At 44.1% G+C, this 21,049-nt stretch overlaps 1 protein-coding gene across 1 annotated transcript in view; it reads right to left on the bottom strand.

Annotated features, from left to right (window-relative positions):
• The window catches only part of BICD2 (BICD cargo adaptor 2), a 79,414-nt gene that overhangs the window by 31,227 nt on the left and 27,138 nt on the right, over positions 1-21,049 (bottom strand). The window contains exons 2-3 of the mRNA XM_029964656.1: positions 9,398-9,538; positions 9,050-9,262 (exon numbers count right to left, since the gene is read on the bottom strand). Coding sequence (XP_029820516.1) covers positions 9,050-9,262; positions 9,398-9,538 — 354 coding nt within the window. The remainder of the gene's footprint in view (positions 1-9,049; positions 9,263-9,397; positions 9,539-21,049) is intronic.

The raw sequence follows: 21,049 nt of genomic DNA, 5'->3' as shown, positions 1-21,049 counted from the left end.
CTAGTTAGCCATAAGTTGTCCCGACAAACATCACTCCTGGAGCTGCTCACGATTTTCACAGTGGCCACACAACTGTAACACCACCAACCTCCTCAGATAGTCTCAAACTCCAGATCAAAACTAGTTACTTATGAGGTTGCAATCAGTTGTCTTTGCAATCTCCACAACAATGGAGGGTCAGGATAATGCCAGTAAGAAAACCAAGGTCGTCTCTCTGGCTCCCTGACCTGAGTTACCCCACGCAGCAGTTTGGATATTGTTATTTGGCTCAGTATTTCCCTTCAGCTCTGGCTACATTAGGAACAGCTCAGAGCAGAGTCAGTCTGACACACAGGTAGCTCTGGTCCACTCAGCACCAATTTCTCTGGGCTGCTCCCATCTGCTCAACTTTAGAGCAGCAGACACCTCCCTCTGAGCAATCAAATGCTAACAAGTAGCAGGGGTTAATGAGGAGCTCCACTGACTAATGAAAAAAAGGGAGATCATTCTAAGCAGTGCCAATTAAAAATCTGGACCCCCTCCATCTGCAGGCATTTATGGGGAGCTATGGAAGGAGAGTTGTTCTTGTTACCAACCCAAATTTATTTCACCTAAAAAACAAACAAACAAAAAAGGCTAAAGAGCATCATAAAATCAAAACCAAACTTGAAAACCAAACCATAAGGTTAAAAAAAAAAAAAAAGAATGGATTTTGATAGAGTCACAAGGGCAGCAACAGCAGAACACTGCTATTTGTGACACTGTAGGCACGTCCCCGGGCTGGTTCTTTGTGCTTCTGCCCAAGAGGTATTTTGTCACCAGCCACATCCTTAAAACCTTCCAAATGTTACCTGAAAATAAATCTTGGGGCAGCTCTGAACTAGTCCATCTGCACAGCACTACAAGATGAAACAAAGGATGGATTTTGCCAAGCACAGCACAGCTCTGAGGCACACTGTGGTACATGCTCTCTCCTATTTTCAAAAAATGCCAGTCTGACCCAAACAAACCCTTCCTGGATGGATTGCCAAGGATCGCCTCCTTGAGAGGCAGCAGTGCCAAGCACAGGAGAAACAAAGCAACCTCCTGCTTCTGCATCCTAAAATCCCACTGCCAGCAGAGAGGAAGTTTTCAGTCAGTGGGGGGGGAGAACCACACACACAACAAACACGACACAAACCTCTTTAATTAACACTTTGCACAGTGACTTTAAGCCATTGTTTCACTGATTAGTGTGTCTCCAGCTCCCCTCAACTGCGCAGATTGATTTTACATCTGTTAGAAGATTACAAGAGGCTTTCTCTCTCCACTGCTCACACCCTCAGAAACCCTGGGCAGATCAAAGGTCACCATGAAGGTCACCAGGAGCTGTGACTGAAGAGACAGACTCATCCTGCCATCACTGTGGCACCCACAGATGCCCAGTGACTTTGTTATAACACAGCTATGAAAAGCTCCCCCAGCAAGTGTGCTGCCAGGCCCATTCCCAAACAATGGAGAACTGGGAATCTTAACTGCTAATTGAAACTTGGAGGATCATATTTAGTGTTATAATGTCAGAAGAGCAAGAGTTTATTTTAATATTTCTTTAAAATCTGCAAATACGCAGTGTTCAAATGGTGACTTTCAATGTCCCCGTTGTCAGCATTAGTTCATTTTGGACACTGAGTTTCCAGGCAGCAGCCACCACATCAAGGGAAACACTGCTGTTAACATCTTTCCTTGGAATATATCACTGCACAACAACAATAGAGAAATCATGAACAGATGCCTCCTTGAGTACGTGCAAAGCACATCAACTCAGGTTTCTACGACAATTTGTCTTCTTCAGAATGGGTTTCTATTATGCTTCAAATGGCTACAAACTACATAGAGTACTGCCTTTTCATAGAAATACTATGCTCTTGCTAAAGGAAAAAAAATTTAAAAAATGAACCACTACCAGAAAGGAATAAAACCCAACTTCACTGCAAATAAAAAGGGAGTGAGAGAGCAGCAGCTGCCACCCACAGCCATCGCCAGTGTGCTGAGCCAGCACACAGCTATCACACCAGGAGCAACTGCCTTTGAACTTCTGGCACTGCACAGAGGGCAGGTTTTTGCAAAAAAGAAAACCCAAACCAAACCCCACCTATTCACACTGTGACCCTTCTAACTCTTCCAACACATCAGCGGACAAGAAATCCAACCCTGCACACTAACTGTGATGGGCTCAGCACCTTCAAGAACCAGGGTCATTGCTGTCCAGCTTTTAGAGACAGAACCACTTTTACATTTGGAGCACATGCAGCAGCTGACTTCCAGCCATGCTGCTCAGTTCAGATATAACTTCCAGTGTATTTTAGCATTATTATTTTTATTATACGCTTCTGTACACGTAGTTAAAAATAACCAGCAATGAACCAAGAAATATCTTCCACACTGCTGTGCATTACATGTGGGCCCAGAAGGCCCAAAAGGTAACAAAAAAACCCCACAGGTAATTGGTTCTGCAAGAGCCTTTGTGCTCAGAGGCTTTTCCATCAGAAGATAAGGGCTGCCATGGAATCCCTGAACAAGGAGAAATGGGGGAGAACCATTTTTCCCCGCTGAGTGTTACACTGAAAGCTGTGTCACACTGCTGCTTTACTCTCAAATTCAGGGCTGCTAAATACATCGATTTCTGTGACATTTCAGGGCAAAAAGGACAATGTGTAAATGCACCTGCCTCCTGCAGCCTGTCCCCTCCAGCCCCAGGGACTGGCAGAGACTCCCACAGCCAGCCCCAATGCGACCCGGCAGAGTGACCCTCTTGGCACACTTCTTTTAAACAAAATGCCCTTTTCTCCATGCCTCACCAGCCCACAACCTGGTTTATTTATAAAAGTTTATTTAAAGCAGTCAGCTCTCTTGTATTTTTTCCCAACAACTTGATTCACCTGCCTCTACATCCAACCTCTCCCACTCCGCTGCCTCCAGACTGCACCCAAGTCCCAGCCCTCAGGCAGCTTCCTCTGGTACCCCAGGCTGAAGCATAAAGCCACCCACAAAGTTCTGCTACAGGGGTGTTCTAGCAAAGCTCACCATATTCTGCAACAAAGACATTACTATTTTTGTTTTAGCTCCTTAGACAGGAGCTCCTTGCTCTTTGCCAACATCCCACCCCGACCCTCCACTTTCTTCTCACCTCTCTCTAGGTCAACAACCCTGCTCCTGTTTCTTTGGTGACCATGATGAGTTTCTCTCGCAACTCATCCTGCCTCCATGGGGATCCTACACCTCCAGAGACAAGGTTTCTAGAAAAGCCTTTATTCACACCTCCCTTCAGCACAATCAGAACTCTCACACTGCCAAAACTCCAAGCTCCATCACTCCACAGCAGCCAATTCTACCATCAACTTTCAGAGCTTTTCAGCCTCCTTCACTACTAATTCAAATATTACCACTAAAGTCATCTTCCTTCCCCTTACTCCAAGACATATTCTCCACGAAAAACATGTCTTTTCCTCACTTCATGCATCTGACACCATTTTAATGCCATTCACATCTCTGACCTCTTTTTCCAGTCTTCCCACACTTCAGCTTCCAAAAGCTGCTCTGCTACTATCTTTTTTTTTTGCTTGGAAGGAACATCTCCAGAGATCAAGTAATTTTTCCTTCCTTTCTTCTGTAAGATTCTTATCATGAATGACAATAAATCTTTCAACAGTTCCCTTTCTCTAAGCTATTCACCTTTATATGTAGCATTACAGATTAGACACTATTCAGAATGGGAACAGTGGTTTACTCCACACCATGGGAATGTGTACAGAAGTACTCTCCAAGCATATTTCTGCTGGATGATTAAGATTACCTCATGTTTCTTTGACGTTTGCAATGTATCCAGAAATATCACAGAAATAACATTGAGATTTTAATATGATTTTTGTTCAATCAAAAATGTATCCTCCCTTTCCTCCATCTATTTAAAAAGGGAAGAGTCCTCCTAATTTGATACAGAACTACAGGTCAGACTTCCTGAACCAGAGGGTTTCAAATCTAGAATATACTAAACTATTTGAAAACACTTTTGGCCACTTACCTGTAGTGCACAGCGTGCAATTTACAGCACAATAAAGTGTTGCTTCCATATATTCTCTGCTGGAACAAACCCCATGCCTTCTTTAAGCATGGCTCCTGATAGCACTTTTAGGGAGTGCAGAACATGGAGGCTTTTCCCAGCTGGGTTGCAGGGGAGAGCTGCTGGGCGTGTTCCTGGATGGGTTATCAGTGTGTTCAAGGGGGAGGAACAGAAAGCAATACAAAGGACTATTCAGTATCTTAGCTATAAATCCTCGTGGGAGAGAGACCTGTAATCGTAACTTTAGGAACACTGTTCCTTCCCTGACCATGTTGAGAAAACCTAGAGAACTTTAGCCATTGGGTTACCAGTTTATAGAAGAACTCTCAGCCATCAGCACTCTGAGAAGGGTAGGTCTAACAAACAACTTAATGGCCTACCATGGAGAAAACACTGGCTCCAAAAAATAAATACTTGTTAGCAATTAAACAGTCAGATATTGTGGACAGACTGTGTCCCAGGCCCCCCAGCAATACCTCTCCCACCTCTGTTTGCAGTATTTTAACTGCAAGGCCCAGAAAGCTGATACAAGGACCTGCAGATTCCATGCCCAAGGATGTGGAGAGATGACTACTAGCAATTATTTTGTGGAAGGCATGTGGAAGGCAGCCATGGTCCAGTGGCCTGACTTAAGACAGCACATCTCATGCTTCCAGTGACTGATGATCTGCTTCCACTTGAAACTTGTGTTCAGCTTGGGCTCCTCAGGACAATAAAGACTTTGAGGAGCTGGAGTGTGTCCAGACAAGGGAAGGGAGCTGGGGAAGGGTCTGGAGCTCAAGTCTGATCAGGAGCCGCTGAGGGAGCTGGGGGGGCTCTGCCTGGCAAAAAGGAGGCTCAGGGGGAACCTTCTCACTCTCTACAACTCCCTGACAGGAGGTCATAGCTGTGTAGGGGTCAGGCTCCTCTCCCAGATAACAAGCATCAGGACATGATGAAATGGTGTCAAGTTGTGCCAGGAGAGGTCTAGATTGGATACTATGAAAATTTTCTTCATTGAAAGGCTGGTCAGACACTGGAACAGGCTGCCCAGGGCAGTGGTGAAATCACAGCCTCTGGAAGTGTTCAAAAAACATGTGGGTGTGGTGCTTAGAGACATGGTTTAGGGAATAGGATGGAGGGGTAAAACTGATAGATCTTTACAGAGGTCTGTGTGCTGGGTATCCATTTTTCTACAGCTAAAAACAAAGAAAGAACCCCCCATGATAAACAACTGTATGTCTGTGTTCAGGGGAAAAAAAAGGGAGAGAGCCCCCTCCACACAGCAGGCCAGGTAACTGCATGGTGCCTGTTATCCTTCAGGTCTAGACTCTCTTGATAAAGCCTGTTAGATGTTAGTGAAGAACAAGAAAGTTTCTTTGGAACAAACCTCAGAAAAACAGCTTCCATCTTACAACTTTGGAGGGAGAAAATTGCACATATGTGGCTGATAACTTGAGGGGGTTTAAAACATGCCGTTTAATATTATATTGTACCATGTCATGTCAGCTATTTCTCTTGACATATATAAAAGCACACACATTAGAGTATATTTCCTTCCTTAGTTTACATAATCAGAACACCTTTTCCTTTCCTGGTAAAGAATCCCTCCTTTATTTTTCAGCTTCTCTGTTTTGGCCACAGCCACCTCATGACTTCACAGCCCGATCACCCTGTGAAATCTGTTTTGGTGCCACTAAAACACAGTAGAGACAAAAGCAGACTAAAAAGGAATAGCAATTAACAATTTCTCCTTCCAGTGACTCTTCCAGGACACAGGAGCTGCTGAGCTGGTTAATAACAGCACTGAAACTCTTCCTGGGTAACCACCCCGTGGGCCTGCCTGGACAGGCCACAGTTGGATAATTCAACAGAAGGCATCAAAATCACTTGTGTCTGCTACAGCAACCCCAGGTGTGCCAAATATCACTCTTCTCCTTCCAGAAACAACACCTTGCTTCTGTGCAAGTGTCCTGAGAGGTCACAAAAGGAATGATGTGCTTCAATGTGCTTCCAACTGATGTAGGCCAACATCTTGTTTCGACCCACCACTGCTGCCAGGAGCATCTCAAGGGGAGCTGGTGAACTCGACCACCCTCCTTGTGCCACTACTAAGGACTGAACAGATTCTTTCAAAAAAGTCCTAACAACAGTAAAGTTATCCTGTCAGACAGCTACAAACCAGCAGATAAAAATGTTTGCAGCCAGCCCTGACAAGTAAATCTCCCTTGAAAATGAAGCGGAGATTCAGCCTCAGTTGATTTCCTGTAGGGTATTTCCTGTGGGGTTCTGTTTTGCTTTCTTCTGAACTTCCTTCAGGGTTTGACAGGAAGAGCCCTCTGTCTGGCCAGAGGACACACAGACAAGCACTTTCCACATCCTCCCTCTTACTTGGATCAAATCCAGAACAGTTGCAATGGAAGTAAAGTCTCCTGTTCCCCCAGACATCCTGCGTGTCAGTGCTCTTGATAGGCACTAACACAGGGCTTCCAAAACACACACAATAAAGACTAGGTCTGTCCACAAACATTCTCTACAAGAAGATGGAGAAGAGCTACAGTAATTTTTCTTTCGCCAGCAGTCAGAAAAAAATGAAGGAAGGAATTTCCACTCTGCAGTATAAAACAGTAGATCATATTCCACCTTCATCCCCAACACTTTCAGACTGCAGCAGCCTTTTTTCCCAGCACATTGTCTCCTTGGACTAATATCAACATAAAACTTTCACCAGGAGACAGGCTGAAGCTAAGCATGGCACCAGGGACTGAGGAAAACCACACTGCTCTTCTTGCTAACTAGCTTACTACAGCCATGTGTTCTCCTTGACTTCTCTCACACAAAGCTTTCCAATTAAATTCACTTTTTGACCTATACATTATCACAAGAGGCCTGTGCATACCCTCCTGCTTCCACTTAGTGGACAGCAATGGTGAAACAGTGACTGTTTGAACCACTTTCTGATGCACCATATGAGAAAAGCCAAGTCCCTCAAGTTGCTCCCGTTGCTTGGCTGTTCTGTGGGCCATGAGGAGGCCAATACAGGTTCTGTTCACACACCCTGCCTCACTGTTCCCTACCAGTAATTATAAAAGGCAAATCAAAACAGAATGCAACACTCAAATGGGGCATCTTCAGAGGAAAAGAATCCCAAACCACACATGGTCAACTGGTCCAGATGTTTTCATTTTAACACTAAAGCTTTCATGCCACTCATTTTTTCCTTCTCGCCCCTTTGCCCCACCCCAGTTTACTGGCAGGAGCAGAAACAGTGAGGCTAAAAAGGAGCATGAATACATGTAGCACCATGACACAATGCAACAGGCAGAGGAACCCCTGACTGCATGTTCATCACATTATATTTTGATTTTTATTTTTCTTTAACTGAGCTCAGTTTTCATTCAAAGTTTGGAATCAGTCACAGTCAGTTAAACTATCATCAGCCTTTATGTCTAGTCAAGTGACTAAATGCCTCTTCCCCCCTTCAACAGAGAGAAGCTTAAAAAAAAAAATCAGAATCTTCTCAAGAAACCTGCCATCACCCACTTCTCCTCTTCCTGCACTCTTCCATCCTCACTGGGGTCTTTGTGCAAAAGGCTGTATGGGGGAGGTGGAAGGACAAAGCACAAGACAAAACCTACTTTAAAACCTTGCAAATGGCTCATCTCAGGGCTGCATAAAGCAAAATGTAGCTCCCAGCAAAGGTGACTGGAATGTGGCAGTATCTGGAAGGAAACATCACCTCCAGCTGCAGTGCCACTGGGAGCAGACTGGAACTCTGCTGCTCAGCACTCTTTGAGCAGGGTCTGGAATCCCTCAGAGACACCAGGCTGCCTCTGGGGGGGGAGGGTTTTCTGTTAAGCTAGTCTTAAAGGTCAGGAAATATAGACAAGAGTTGTGTGTGTTTGCAGGAACTGGTTCCCTGTCTAATGACAAAGCCTGATTCCAGTTCTCTTATCCCACAGCCAGGGCCCAGGAAGTTAAAGGAGAAGTTGACTGGCCTGTTTGATCACCTGTGACAGTTTGCACCAGGAATCTTCTCTGTCATATCCCAACGAGAGGTACTAGGGAGCCACCACATCTCCACAGAAGTAGCCCACATTTCCTCTCTTGTTTTATCACCAAATATTATCCATGTGTTTGTTACTATACAAAGAAGAAATTACATGAGACACTTCCAGCTGTGCTCACGTGGAGTAAGTTGAGATTCAGACTCTTGGATAACCTCCCCTCAGGGCAGGGGAGCCCAGTCAATTAGCTCAGGACTAGACCAGACTAGTCCCCAGTGCTTCAAAGGAAGGTGCAAGAAAGCTCAGGAGTAATAATTGCTGACTGTTTAATCCATCCATCTGTGGTTTACAGTCTCTTTTACCACTCTGAACTGAAGCAATGGTTTGAGCTCTCAAAACAATCTTTTCTGCACCAGTGCCACAGTGACTTGTGCTGAGTTACAGATTTTTTAAGTCATTAAACTTTATAACTCAATTTCTTAGCGATTATTTCCCCTTAAAAATATGAGGTTTCAGTAGGAAAACAAAAAAAAAAGGTCAAAGCTACTCTGAGGTAGTAAGTTAAGCAACCTATGTAAAAGTTGTCACTTTATGAGAGAAAACACAAGACTATAAACTTTACTATCAGTCTCTTTATGCAATTCAGTGTTTTGCTATGATCCCACACTCTCAGAAGTTAGGGTGGAAAAACTGATATAAAGGGAAATTATACCACAAACATTCTGCAGCAAGAAAATCTGCACTGGGAGGGAGGCAGAAAAAGTACCTCCAAGGATCCCTGTGCTTGGCCTAAACAGGTTCCTCTGCTTTTTAAGGCAGCAGTTCTGGGACTGAGGGAACTGATGTGCAGTATCCACACTACCAGCATTGCTAAAACAAGCAGCCACGTGTCTGTCAAATCACCTTTCAGCTCAAGAATTTTCCTTTTTTTTTGTGAAAATGTAACAATGCAAGCTGTGGTGCACCCCTTCACACCTTCACTCACCTCCTTCAGTTCCTGCGAGACGGAATTAAGGCGTTCGTTTTCGGACTGTGTGTTGGCAAGGACATTTCTGATCTGCTTCAGTTCTGTCTGCAACTCCATAACCTTCTTCATGTAGTATTCTTCTTTGGTAGCTGATTCCTGGATCAAGGTCTCCTCTCTGCTCTCTCCATCTGCTGCTACCTTCTTGTGGTTGGTATGGGCCTGTCCAAAAGCCTAGAGGACAGTCAGAGAGAACACATCTTTTATTAGTAAACCTAGAAGTTTGCATAAGTAACTTCAGTTTTTAATGGTTGAAAATGTTTACCCTCATACATTTCTTTGATGCAAAGGAATGTAACCTTTTCCTACACTCTCCTCTTCTGGGATCAGACCTCCAAATGCTATTAAGTGGCCAACACTGGGCTCGTGAAAATAAACCGCAGCACCTGAATTATCCATTATCCAAAATCCAAGGTGTTTTGTGATGCACAGAATGCTCACATAGAACCTCTGTGGGAGGGAACAACCATGTACTGACTGTTAAAACAAGACTGGTTTTCAACCAGATGACTGCAAGATGACCAGGCACTGCTGCACACACGTGTTCTCTATGGCAGGGTCAGACTCGCCTCTGCAAAACCGGAATCCCTGCGAACACAGCCGGTATTAGCAGCCTGTCCCACGCTGACTCGCCCTGACACAGCTCCCTGCAGCTGCTCATGGCTGAGGATTACAGCCCCCTCCCAGCCGGGGTCAGCAGGGCTGCTGCAGAACCAGGCTAAGCCCGCGGGGTCACGCTGGCTGAAGTAGGTCAGCGGGAGCAGCCGGCTGCACTCCCTGCTCCAAGTGCCATCCCCAGCAGCGTGCCAGCAAAGGCACTTGGAGGCAGGTCACTGATCCAACACCTTCAGCACAGTCTGGCTCTGCCTAGACCTGACACTGGCATTATTTTGCCTTCTCCTGGCTTCTTTTTTGGGGGTTTTTATTTTGCTGGAAACACTTGTAGGTGCCGGTCCCCGCAGCAGCCCACATGTGGGGAACCCTGCTGCGGGGACCAGGGCGAGCTCCTTCCCATGGGTGAGCTCCTTCCCACAGCCCCTGGCAGATGGAGAGCAGAGCTGACCACTTTCAGCAGTTTTATTTGTAACACACTGCCTGGCAGATGGGCCAAAATCAATGAGATTACAAATGACATCTTTTAAGTGCTGCACATGCATTCGCCACAATCCAACCCAAGGCCTGTTTGGAGCTTTCAGGTGCCACGAGATCTTTTTGGGATGCCACTGCCCATGTGGCAAGTTTTCATGGTTGACATTAATATCAGGCCAGGTCAAGGACAGAGCTGCATCTCAAACTCCTTGTCTAATCATGCATTTTCAATTGATCATCTTTTGACAGCTCTTCAGAAAAAATACTGTCAGTGCAGGAAAAAAAAAATCTGCTTTGAAGAGAAACAGATTTCAGTATTTTATTACTTCTGTATATTAGAGCAGGCATATTAATAGCACAGAAACTACTGTCTATACCAAGGCTGAAACAGCTGATCAAATATGCTAGCTCTGTCTATGATTGAAGACACCCAGATATTGCTCCTATCAGACTAAATTTTATTTCAGATAAGCAAATGTCCATTGAAGAAATTCTAGCCAGATTCACCAAGATGACCCAAGGGAAATAAAAAGCAACACATTTCCGACAGAAAGTAAAGCACCATCTGTGCAAGTCCTTGTCAAATGAGTTTCAACAAAGCAGCTTAAAAGCCTAATACCCAAGATCTCCATAAATGTTAAAGGGATAACAAAAATCATGCCAGCTTCTCAAATACACCATCTTTTTTTCCCCATAACAAATCAAGATCCACCCTTTACAGACCAGCATGTATGACAAATTGCTGGCACAGAGGAAGGGACTCTGGGCACCTCTCTGCCCAGTGAAGTGGCACCCTTTGCTTGGCTGCAGGATGCCAACAAGCACATGGAAGCCCAGCACACTCAAAGCCACAGCTGATCAGCCAGACCACAGGGTCCGGGCACGATTCCACCGAGGAGCTCAGGAACGCCACTAAGGGAAGGATTCTTGGGAATAATGACTCATTGGCTCTTAAAACTTCTGATGCAGAGGCTGGGCCTCAGGTTCCTTTAACAGTTGAAAAAGAGAGTGTCATCATTTTGCCCAGGTCACAATTGACAGGGAGTATTTTAACACAGAAACTGCCTCAGCAGATGAGGCTGGGTGCTTTTTTAAATCCAATATCCTGTCTCCTACACAGTCTAATGCCAGATGCTTCAGAGAAAGGTGCAAGAAACCACTTAATCTCCCAGAGTTGGGGATTGCCTTAAGCCTTGATGTGGAATGCTTAATGTAAATTTGGAAGAGTTATTAACATTGAGTTACCCATGTAAAATATCTCTTTATTTTTCACAGGTTTATGCATTTTTTGCCTCAATAAAATCTTACAACAATAAATTCTGTATTTAAAATCCTATCCTTACCTGAAAGGTTTTTGTCAGTTTATAAGTTTTCATAAAAGAGAACATATTTTTGTTCAGAGGCTTGAAGGTATGTTGTTAATTCCATGGTCTGCTGTCAACCATTCACTGTTTTTGAGACTTCCATCACAACAGACTATGTAGAACAGGAAACTTTTAACAAAATTGTGCAAAATTACAGGGCAATGCAATTACTTGCCATGGCTACAGCTCGGACCTGTTTTAAATCAAGCTATTAAAAGGAAAACTGACTTTTTACTGCTATGCATGAAACTCCTGAACCTTCACACCTCCCCAAGTCCAGCATCTACCCATCCACTTTTGCTTTAACATTACCTAAAACACAGAAAGAGAAGTCAAAGTTACTCTGCTCTCCCTCTCTTCCCAAACTCCATTTCCACCTACTAGGGAAGCAAACTGCTCACAGTTACGTTGGAATGATACACTTTAGAGTATCTCTGAACAAAATAAAAGTTTTCTGACCTGAGGGCTGCAAAGCACCACGTTCTGCTGAATGAACAGCTGCCTCAAGGAAATTACAGCAAGACACCAATATCAAGGGACTATCAAAGTTCTTATCTTCCAGATTTCCCAAGGTCAGGGCAAAAGCAGTATCAAGCTGCCATCCCCTCCCAGCCACACCAGTCCATGGGGTCCTTCTCCTCTCCTCCCCCAAAACCACTAGGGAATGCTGCCCAAAAGCCAATTAGAACATCCATGGGAAATCCACCATAATGAGCTGATAAAGGTTTACCAAAACTAGTGTCATTCACCAAAATGCCATTAAATCAACTTTTGTGTTTGCACCATTTCTTACATCAGCAGACTCAAAGCATGTAGAAAACACTGTGCTATCACAGCTCAGGAAACCTCATTGCTAAAAAATCAAACAATTTCTACAGTTTTAATCTTCAGTCAATGGGGCCTTAAAATAAATCTCAAGTTCTCTCCCTGACAGCTGCAGAAACAACAACTGACCATAACCCCTGTTCCCTGTCTCCCTGCACCACTGGAGGGAGGAGGTAGAACTTGGAAGGAAGGAGGGGTGGGGGGAAGGTGTTTTTAAGATTATTTTACTTCTCAGTCTCCTGCTCTGATCCTGTTAGTAATAAATTTAATTAACATCCCCACTTTGAGGTTGTTTTGCCCATGATGCTGATATAAAAATCACAAGTCCCTTGCAATGGTGATATAAAAATCACAAGTTTCTTGCTATTGATAGTGAATTTTGAGAATGTTTCTCTGCTTATTCCACAAACGTGGTATGACAACAAAAAGCAAAGAGAGACTTAAAAAAAAAAAAGTTTAAGATCAATATGTCAATCCTGCCAGTTATCTGTAACTGAAAATGAATTGTGGACACTAGAATTATAACTGTAATGGAACAGAAATGTTAGCTTCAGGTGAATGTTTAACCACAGATCCTTCAACTGAAGAAGAGTCAAGATGTCAGTTATGGATTTGCAGTAAAGCAATTAACATTTTATATCCAGCTTGGAATGAAAGTTATGAACATTTCTGGAGCGACAACGAATTTGCTTTTCTCAAATGCCTAGTAGGTAAAAAAAAAAAAAGGAAGATACAAGTATTTCAATAAAAATATAAAGAATAAACCATAGTACATTGCTACAAGGAAGGCATTTTGGAAAAGTTAAAGTTCAGGCATTGGGGCTTAAGCTGGTCTCTAGTCTGGAAGGATTGCTACCATGTGCTGGTAGCTTAATCCTGCACCTTCCCAATGCCTTTTTTCAGATACTGGTCACTGGTGGAAACTGCTGGACTGCAGAGATGACAGATCTGATTCAACATGGCAATTTATTCGTATTCCTTTACCACCTTCCACACTCAGCAGCAACCTTGGTTTCTTTTGGCAGTGACCAGCTGCTCTTTAAATCTCATACCCAAATGACATGCAGGAAAAAAAAACAGACAGAAGAGAGCATGAGACAAGAAATGCTTTAACCAAGTGACCCACCCTACAGACAGGTCCACAGAGACAACACCATCAGCTGCATGAGAAGTCTCCTGCTCAGCCCCCACCTCTGCTCAGCCTCCAGCCCCAACCCTCATTCCTCCTTCCCCTTCCCCTCCCTCATTTTGTGATTTGGGGGGGTTTAATCTGTACAGGACAGCAGTTTTACCTTTAGAAGTGCAGGCTGCAGCTTCTCTGAGGAGCTGTGTGAAACTTAATTTGCTACAGGAGTTTAAATATGCCTCTTAATATTTTTGGAAAAGCATTCCTCATCGGGAGAGCTGGCCAGGTCACTGACAAGCTCCAAGTACCTTTGCAAGCAGTTTTCAGATGGCACCATGGAACACTGGGATTTTCCTGCCCCTATGTGAAATTTCCACGTTTTCATATTTTGTTCCTAGCAATTTCCTTTTAATTATCAATATATCTCGTCAACATTAAACTAATCAGGATATGTTAATATGCATCAGAAGATTAATTAGCACTAAAAGTCAATCGCACTTTTGTTCATGTTTCTGCACTGTCAATCTGAATTTAATTACAAAGCTTTAGCACCAGTTCAGCTCCTAGTTCCTTCTGCTTATCTGATTCAAAATATGAGATGTTTTCCGTGGCTTCACCAAGCATTGCACATTTTCCAAAATAACAAATTCCTCACGACCAAAATGACCTAACAAAGTAATACCAACGTGCACAAAAACGCTGCTCTGAAGAGATTGGCACATCTTTACAGGGAGCAAGGAATTTAATATAGGAAAGTATATCCCTCTTGTGCATTGCACTCATATATTTTCATTTTAAATTTTCTTGTAAGTGGCTGTTCTTGCATTCTTCAGTTAGTAGACCAGCGCTGTGACTAAACAGTTTGTCAGCAAAGTCCTTAAATGAACGCACCAGGCTTGGATTGCAGTGAGACACAGGTACTTTCATGTGCTCCCCTAAACATCCTAATCCTCTGAGCATGACCTAACCTTCCTCTCCCACTGCCTCAGTCCTCCTTGGCCCTCTCCAGCTGGGTGCCAGGGCTGCTGACAGCATCGGTGTGGCAGGGGGTGGAGGGGCACGAACCAGGGCCAGCAGAGCTCATCCCTCCTTTCCTGACAGCTGAGACTGAAGTCCTGGACATCAGCAAGGCCTCTGAGCTCAGTCACACCGCTTCTAAATCACTCTCTCCACTTTCACTGAAGCACTGCTTCACCTCACACACCTCACTGCTGCCAAACTGTCCTCAGCAGCACTGGGGAAGCTGCAGCTAAAACACAACAGGCAGTTTTGTGCCATTATAATGCTGGGACAAAGTGCTCATGCTTTTAAGAGACTGCCATTTGAGAGGAAAAAGAAAACAAAACCTCCCAAAACCAAACAAGAGGTTTTTGACACCACAATACAAGGTTCAGATGACTTCAGAATCTTGTGTTGCTTGAATTAATAGCAGGCTCCTATGTGTTCTCAGAGATCTGAGGGCAGCACAGCAGAGGAGAAACTGGCTGTAGAGTTCCCTTGTCCCAAGCCACCAGGCACAGCAAACCAGCAGGGATGCTCTGGCAGTGCTGGGAGGGACAGGATGGCAGCAGTGTGGTCTAGCTCTTGATGCTCCTTTCCTTCCATTCGAGCTAAGCCAGTGTGATCATCAGACTAACACGAGATTTAACAAGGTTTCAGGTTCAGCAGGAAGAAATGCAAATGCCTTATAAGATCACAATATCCTCCTCACAGATTAGAGAGACATTCCTGATGGCATTTTTAAATGGTAAAAACACACTGGAGCCTATATTTAGAATATATTCCTTCAGTGCACTGCCTCTGGGATAAAAAGATTTGATGATAAAAGTCTAATTTAGCCTGTCAGTTTAGTTAGCTAGACACTTAAACTGCATTAACTTGCACTGGAGGGCTAAAAGCAATTGTGCCTCCATCAGTGGCTAAGCAGCAACTCCACATACAAGAACTAGTGGCCAGATGTTGGCCATACCAGACACAGCTGGCAAGTGGCTGTAGCCTCTCTCCTCAGTCAGTATTCCTTTGAAATGAGCCCTCAAAAAAAAAAAATAAAAAAAAAATTGAGGGATAAACCACAGTCAAAATCAAGACAGTGGAAATGGCTCAGAGCAATGCAGGAGACACTTCACTTAAAAACACCAGCACTTGTCTTCTTTGTTCGCAGGCACAACAGCTCCATTTCCACTGCTTTTGTGATTTGGTATGTAGGGTCCTCTTACAGGTGTGACCCAAGGGATTACTGAAGCTGAGAGCTTGGCTTCAGGTGTGGAAATTGCTGAAGCAGCTAAGAAGCAGTTTGCTTCCAAAGTGAATTATGAGAAAAGGTGTTAACATGACAGCTCTTGAGTCTCAGAGGCACACACAAGACCCAGCATGAGGAGCAGCCACAGCATTAGTCTCTCCCTACACCCTTCCCAGACCTGCCCTTGCAGGTCCCAGCTTGGGTGTGACAGAGCTACTCCTCTGCCCACTCTCTCTTGGACAAGGCGAGCAGCTCTGCTTCTTTGGCACTCCCTCACTAGTCTCAGACATTCAAACTGCTTTCTGAAATCTCAAAGCTGTTATTATATGGACACCTGCCCATGGCAAAACCATCCTTTTGTTTCACAAAGGCCACTCAACAGGTATGAAGCAGCAATTATTTCTGGACACTCCTGACCCATGCTGAAATGTCTCAGGCTGTCCCAGCCCATCATCCCATTGTTGAGTTAAAATTTGAGGCAGCTCCTCCATAGTATACAGATAAAACATGCTAAGGAGGTGAAAAGGTTACTCTCTTTTCATTTAAAATATTGAACGTGTCCTCCCACAAAATGGCCCCACAGGCACCACAGAGAGCAACACTTTTGCTCATGCAGAAAGAGAAGCACAGGTCTCAGCTATCTTAAACTACCCCTTGGTTCACCACATCCTGCTGAAACCTTCATACCAGCAGGGATGATGCAACCTGGAAAGGCCTCTCTCGTGCCCCACCATTCCCTTGAGGGGGACACAAAGGCAGGAGGTGAGGGAACCATGTGGAAGCACTCACTGTAATCCACAGGTAGAACACATGGCAGGAATTTACTGCCCTGCCTTGGAATGCTGCTGCTCTCAGAAGATGCTGGAGCAAGTGAAGTGACAAGCTGTTTACTGTGGCTTTGGAAGTTACCTGCAACATTTTCATGCTCTTTCTAATCCTGGAAATTCACCTCTCATAGAAAGGAGTTACAGCCCATTTTCCATGAAGGAACCAGAGACAGAAGGAGATTTAAGGCCTTACCCAAGATCAAACATTGACATGAGAGAAGGAATAAACCAAAAGCCTGCAGAGTTTCCTGACCTGGCAACCTTCAACTTCATTACTCTGCCTCTCTACAAGCAAATACCTCCATCAGGAACTGATTCTTGCTTCCACACTGTCCTGCACAGCAGGATCCAGCTATCCTGCCCATGCCTGGGCACCACAGTGCTGAACAGACTGCGTGACACGCAGAAGAGGGGAGGAGAAAAGGCTGGTCAACAGTGTCACAACACCAACCTGCACAAAACCAGATCACCAATTCATATCTAACCCCAAATTAGCACAAGGGTTAGAAAGGGAAAGAGTGGAACAAAAGGAAGAGTGGGAAAAAAAGTCATCCTACACTGGTCATGCAGTCTTTTCTCAGCCAGGTCTGGTGCAGACACAGAGGAAACCCACAAGCTTCATCCATCCTGCCTGAAAAGATCAGAATTTTCCTGTTCTCATTCCAAATTCTTCCCTCCCAAAGATTAAAGAAAATATGCTGGGCACAGGGGGAACAAACAACAAACTAAACTACCCTTACTCATAAACTGCTTGCTAATATTAAATGTGGAATCTAATTTTTTGCAATTTCTTCCCTTCAGGCAGTCTCTGGTAAATAAGTTAAGTATTAGCAGCCATAAATCTCCAGAGATTGGTTTTATTCCCAGCTCTTCAGTAAATTTCTTGTATGACTGTTTGGAAAGCCATTCCATCACTTTCTGCTTCAGTTCCCTGACCTACAGTAGGGACATGAGAGTCCCAATGTCCCGTGAAATACAGAATAGCAGTAAATCTAAAAAACCCCAAACAACCAGTCAGGAACACAATAAGCAAGTTTTGCTTTTATACTTCACCTTTTCCACTCTCCCATTATATGAAGAAGCAGGTGAAATCAAGCTAAGCACTAGCCCAAAAATGTCCTTATCCTGAGCAGAGATTTATCCAGCCAATACAGGAGGAAGGACAAACTTCACAGCGACAACACTCCAGCACTTTTATGCTCTGCAGCAGTTTTCAAGGCAATCCCTGCATTAGTAAATTTTTCTTCATCTGACACTGTCATAAACCCAATTTTCCAGGAAGAACACTTACTTTTGGACTTCATAATGAACGTGAGAAGGTTGTGCACACTCCTGACCTGCACTCTGAGCCATGACTAGTATTTCCCACATATTTTCACACAGTCACATCACTGGCAAGGGTTGTCTCTTCAGAAGTGTAATCAACAGAAGGAGCATGTTTACATCATTATACCCAGAGTCAGAGGACTGAATGAGAAGCACTTATACAAGAGAGTATTTTTTTTCATTTCAATTGGATCTTCTGTCCTGCAAACAGCACCATAATGCTCATGGGAACCAACACATATTCCCCAGCAGTAATTCCTCAGGCAATTACTTCAATAACCAATTTTCTGAGATTAAAAGGTAATCTTCAAAAGTATATGAGGGGGGTTGAAAAACCACAACGAAAACAGGATCAATCCAACACCGTAAAGTATGTTGGCAGCAAACTCCACAAGTCCTGCCCAACCACAAATGCCTCAGAGTCAGAAGGGCTCACCCCAGCAGGCTCTAATTAAGCACTGTCACTGGGAAGTGAGAGGCAGGGCATCACTGGTGGATTGCCTGCAGCCTACACACCCAAGTGTGCATGTTTTTCTTCTTTAACCTCTCCATAAAGGAATCATGAGTGAAAATAGGACACCATTGTCCCTCGTGCTCATTTCTCCTCAAGTGAAGCCTCCCTTGCCTGTGCATGTCCTCCAGCAGCATTAACCCAGCCAGGAACTGTGTTCCTGCCCATTCTCCAGGCTGTGCATCCAGCCACACGTGATGCTGAAATGTCAAGCAGCGAGGGGCAGTCTTTAATAAATGCCATGCTGCCCTTTCCTCTGCAGTGAAACACTGCTATATGATGCTAATTGTACTCAGCAGATGAAGCAGCATGAGGCATTAACCCTTGCCTTCACTCACCCAGGGATGTTTAAGGGCTTCTTGTTATCATAGTCACGGAATGTGCACAACATGTTCCTCCACGAGGCATGTTAGGAAGAAGAGGAATTAGTTTCAAACTTATTGACTAGAAAAGCTGGCATAAATACAGGAGAAGGGCAATATAGGAGAGCTTGTCTGAAAAGAATCCCTTGCCTTGCTCAATCGAGTCTGAAAAGCAGAGTGATGTCCATTGTTTCACCAGAGGAAACGCACACAGAGGTGCCTGCTCATTCATTCCTGAAAACCAAGAATGATTTGCAGAAATTTCCCCATTTAGAAGGCTATCATTAGCTACTCTTGCAGCGAAAAAGTGGTTTATCCATCAAAAATTAAACAGAACCCAATGCCCCAATAAGAAAAGGTGTCATTAATCAAGATGTCCTTTTTTAAAAAAAGTAAGGATGAAAGTCATAAGACTAAGGCATTTTATTTCGGTTGTTCTTTACAACTCAAGAGAGATTCTAGCCTTTTTTCCCTTCACAAGGCTTTGTGCTGACTGGCAGAGATCAGCACACATCCTACCCTCCAGCTGCAGGCAGTACACACTCTCCCTTTGGTGTCACTGAGCAAAGCCAGCCCTGCCAGGACTCATTACTGTCCACCCTGACTTCCAACAGGAGGTTTTGGAGAGCTTGGAGTTAAAAGCCAAAGGACATCGGTCACAAGGTGTTTCATTCATCTGCCACGAAGGACAGTGGGCATCCCTTGCCCCTGAAGATGTGAACCCTGGTTTTGTTTCACAGCTAGAGCTATAAATCAGCTAAATACACATCCTCCCAAAATGTGGTCACTGTCACTCACAACCAGATGTGACCACTGATGTCAAGAATACGTTTGCTGACAGTGTGGAGCATTTCCTCACCCCCAGTGTCCTGTGCTGGAGACAGTGGGCAGGGTGGTGTCCCCATGGCCACCTCAGAACCTGCTGCTGCCTTCCCCAGCCTGTCCTGGAGTTAGTGCTAACCAGCAGCTGCTCCAGCTGTTCTCAGTGACTGCAATGGGCACTCAGCCAAGGCTTGGGGTTTCTTTTTTCTCTCTTTTTTTTTTCTTTTCTTTTCTTTTTTTTTGTAAGAAAAATGGCTGCAACTGCAGCAGGGAAGGAAAATTAAAAGGCCCCAAGTGCATTCTACTGAGCTTAAATTAGAGAGGAATGGGGGTTTTGGTGAGCATACATTTGTGCTTTCTTATAAATAAAGAAAAGGAGCATGTGGGGGCAGGAAGGTGAGAGGAAGCAACACAGAAGTCAACAGAAAAAAAGTACTCCTTTCAGGATAATTTCAGGTCTGATGGGTTAAGGAAAAACATAAACCAAGCTATCCTGAGGCATCTTTCTCTCCTGTACATCATAACAGATCAATGAACTAATGGTCCTGTGTGCTGCCAGCAAACACTCTGGACCAGGCCTCAAAAGAAAGAAAGATGGAGATGTGTGGGAGAAGGAGTTAATGCTGCTGAATATCAGCACTTTTTAGGAGCTTGACAGCAGAGGAGACAAGATACTTCTACTTCAAAGTGCAAAGAGTGCCCTTACCTGCCCACTGCAGCATGGAAGCACAGCTCAAACTCACTCTTTCCAGAAATCACACTACAAAAGTTTTGATCATCGATTGCTGTTTTTTAAACCCTTCTGCTAAATTTGATGGAATGATTTATTTGTACAGGGCAGTACACAACATCAGTCTGACCCTGTTAAGCAGGTCACTGTGTCTTCATCTTCCTCTGCACATGAATTAAGAAGTGACTGCAAGTGGATTCTGAACGCTGGTGTCCCGTTAGACTGACACCTCTGCAGGCACTCGAGCTGAACAACTGCCAGGACAGGCATTACAAATGACAGTGCAGAAATTTGATGTATGTATTATCTACAAGGAAACAATTTTTAGAAACTGAAAACCAGGAGCAGTGATCTGTAAACGTTACACCAGATCTCTGGCAGCTGACCTCAAAGAGTAACTCATTAAAGCCCACCAACAGTCCTGAGAAGGTATGTGATGAACCTTCAAACTCAACCAGATCACCCTGAAATTACACACTTCATAAAGGACAATGCAGAGTTATCTTAAGCACTTGTCTCACACAGCCTTGCTACAATAATTCATAGAAGAAAAAAACTTTCATCTAGTGTTATTAATCACTGTTATTCAGCATGATCAATATATCACTGCAAAATGAGCAAATGCATCGTGGAGGTACCTCTGCTGACATCACTGCCTTCCTTCTTACCCTCACCTTCAACCTGTGCACATAACTGTTGGATTCCAAAATTTGGATATGAGAAAAAGAAAACTGCTAGGT

This window comes from Manacus vitellinus, unplaced genomic scaffold (genome assembly GCF_001715985.3).
Source record: "Manacus vitellinus isolate BGI_N305 unplaced genomic scaffold, ASM171598v3 scaffold_77_pilon, whole genome shotgun sequence".
Classification (NCBI taxonomy): domain Eukaryota; kingdom Metazoa; phylum Chordata; class Aves; order Passeriformes; family Pipridae; genus Manacus; species Manacus vitellinus.
Note: the sequence above shows the minus strand (reverse complement) of the source record. Positions and strands in the feature narration are given on the sequence as shown.